The following is a 2,340-nucleotide window of genomic DNA, read 5'->3' on the forward strand; positions in this document are numbered from 1 at the left end:
GGATATAGCTCGCTAGCAGCCTCGCACCGAGGACCTATCCACGTCATCATTTACCCAGAATGCTGTGCATGTAAAAAAAATGGCTTTGTCTGTGTTAAAATATATTTTTAAAAATTATAAAAACTAAACAGCCTACAGTATTTTTAGTCTTTATTTTACAGTTAAAATATATGTTTATTAAATAAAGTCTAATGTTACAACTAATCATGGATCCCTTTAAGTTGTTTATTTGAAGTTAGTTTTTAAAAAGAGGCAGATAACACAAGAGTTTTTTCTTCTTTCTGCAGCCTTTTGATTCAGTGTTTGATAGACTTTGTTTTTTATGATTTTTTTGTTGTTTTTATGGATGATATAAAACAAATGACTAAAATAATTAACATTGAGACTTGATTAAAACTTGAGGAGCAACAGATTGACTCAGGTTTTATCTGACGCTGTGTTTAAAGGCTGGCAGTCAGTTTGTTGTAATGCAAACAGTTAAATTATACTAAACACACGGACAGAACAGTCCGTCTGACACCAGATCTGACTGGATCACACTGATGACACGACTGAAGGAGTTCTGTTCGTCTCACGGTCTGTGTTCAGGTTCTGTTCAGGTTCTGACAGACGGCAGCACTGACCTGGGGGGAGCAGTCCAGTCCGGTTCTTTGATCTTCTGATACTTTGCAGGCCTCGGCACAGAGTGCGACTCTGAAACAGTCCAGAGAGAAGAACCTGTTAGACTGATGTCCTGCAGCAGACAGAACCTCTGAGCTCAGCTCGATCCACCTTCGTTAGAACTCTCAGTCTCAGCTGGAGGACTGGTTTCAGAGTCTGTGGTCCTGGGAGCCGGTCCATCCCCAGAGGCAGTCTGCTCCTCTGGGTTTGTTCCTTCAGACATGGAGGAGACGTCTACAGGAAGTTTCTCTTTCCTTTTCCTCTCAGCCTTCTTCTTCCCCTCTGCACAGAGAGCACATTACAGAACCTGACCCAGCAGGAACCAGGAGGACCTCGCCTCACTAATGGGTCGGTGGTTTTGGTACCTTTGGGTTCATATTTCTGCTCCAGATCCTCCACACGCAGCTGCAGCCTGAACTTGTCACTCTGAGCCTGCAGGGAGCGAAGGAAGCAGGAAACACAGAGACTCAGAACAAGTGCAGCAGCAAAGAATCCATTTTATTTTATTTTATTATTATTTTTAATCCAGAGGTGGGTTCTGGACCAGAACCAGCACCTTCTTACAGCGCTACAACAAGCGTCAGTATCTTACTTGCTTCAGGAGACGCTCTGATGTGAAGAGTTTCCTCTCCAGAGACAGAGCCCTCTGACTCTCTGACAGAGACTTCATCCTCTGCAGGGACAGCTCTCCTCCCAGACGCTGCACATCCTTACTGCTCTCACACACACACACACACACACACACAAAACAAAAAAAAAAGTTTGCGTTCATTTCTCCCTCTTTTCTCACTAAATCAAACTTGTCCAGAGCTGCTTGTTGAACACTGGAATGAGGAAAAAGAAAATTATTTAAAAAACAAACAAATTATTAAGTTTTATATAAATACTAAATATAAATAAATCCATCTGTAAAACACTAAATCAAACTGTTGTTATTCAGATTTTTAGATGTGGTTGTGGTTATTTAAGTTTACCCACAGACAGATGTGATGTTCCTGTGTGAGTTGAACTATTCCACTTTCAAATAAGACAGAATAGATCAAGTTAATATTTAACTTATATATGTTTGGATGAAAACAACAAGTCTTTTCTTCTAATTCTTTCTGCAGAACGCCCGACTCCAAACACTCCTGAGCTGTAAAACTGGATGGATAATTTTCAGTGAATTGTTAGGAAAGCTTAAACTGTGTGGTTTGAAAGTGGAAAATAAACTTTGTTGTCAAACTCTAACATTATAACTTATGAAAATGTACTTCTGAATAAATGACTCATGTAGGTTGTATACAGTATGTGATGTAATTAACATTACAGCCTGTGTATGTCCTTATTAGAGTCCATCTTCACTGTTCATTTTCACAAGTTGTGTAAAAGTGACAGGACCTTAAAATCCTTCTGTTATAAAAATCTTATTCACAGAGTAGAGAAGCAAACAGAACCGGGTCAAAGCGTGTTCAGAGGCAGCACAGATGCAGACTGTGGACCGGCTGCAGGTCCACAGTCTGGACTCACACAGAGTTCTGCAGCTGCAGCTTCAGCAGGTCAGTGTAGTACGTCTCATCCTGAGCCTCAGCTCCTGCTGCTGGACCAGGGTTGGCTGGCTGCGCCTGCAAAACACACACACACACACACACACACACACACACACACACACACACACACACACACACACACACACACACA

At 41.5% G+C, this 2,340-nt stretch overlaps 1 protein-coding gene across 2 annotated transcripts in view; it reads right to left on the reverse strand.

Annotated features, from left to right (window-relative positions):
• spdl1 (spindle apparatus coiled-coil protein 1) overlaps positions 1-2,340 on the reverse strand; it is a 21,540-nt gene that overhangs the window by 2,626 nt on the left and 16,574 nt on the right. For both annotated transcript variants that reach the window (XM_014026738.1, XM_014026739.1), the window contains exons 10-14: positions 2,170-2,264; positions 1,253-1,373; positions 1,026-1,092; positions 772-942; positions 624-693 (exon numbers count right to left, since the gene is read on the reverse strand). In XM_014026738.1, coding sequence (XP_013882192.1) covers positions 624-693; positions 772-942; positions 1,026-1,092; positions 1,253-1,373; positions 2,170-2,264 — 524 coding nt within the window. The remainder of the gene's footprint in view (positions 1-623; positions 694-771; positions 943-1,025; positions 1,093-1,252; positions 1,374-2,169; positions 2,265-2,340) is intronic.

This window comes from Austrofundulus limnaeus, unplaced genomic scaffold, assembly GCF_001266775.1.
Source record: "Austrofundulus limnaeus strain Quisiro unplaced genomic scaffold, Austrofundulus_limnaeus-1.0 Scaffold586, whole genome shotgun sequence".
NCBI classification, from domain to species: domain Eukaryota; kingdom Metazoa; phylum Chordata; class Actinopteri; order Cyprinodontiformes; family Rivulidae; genus Austrofundulus; species Austrofundulus limnaeus.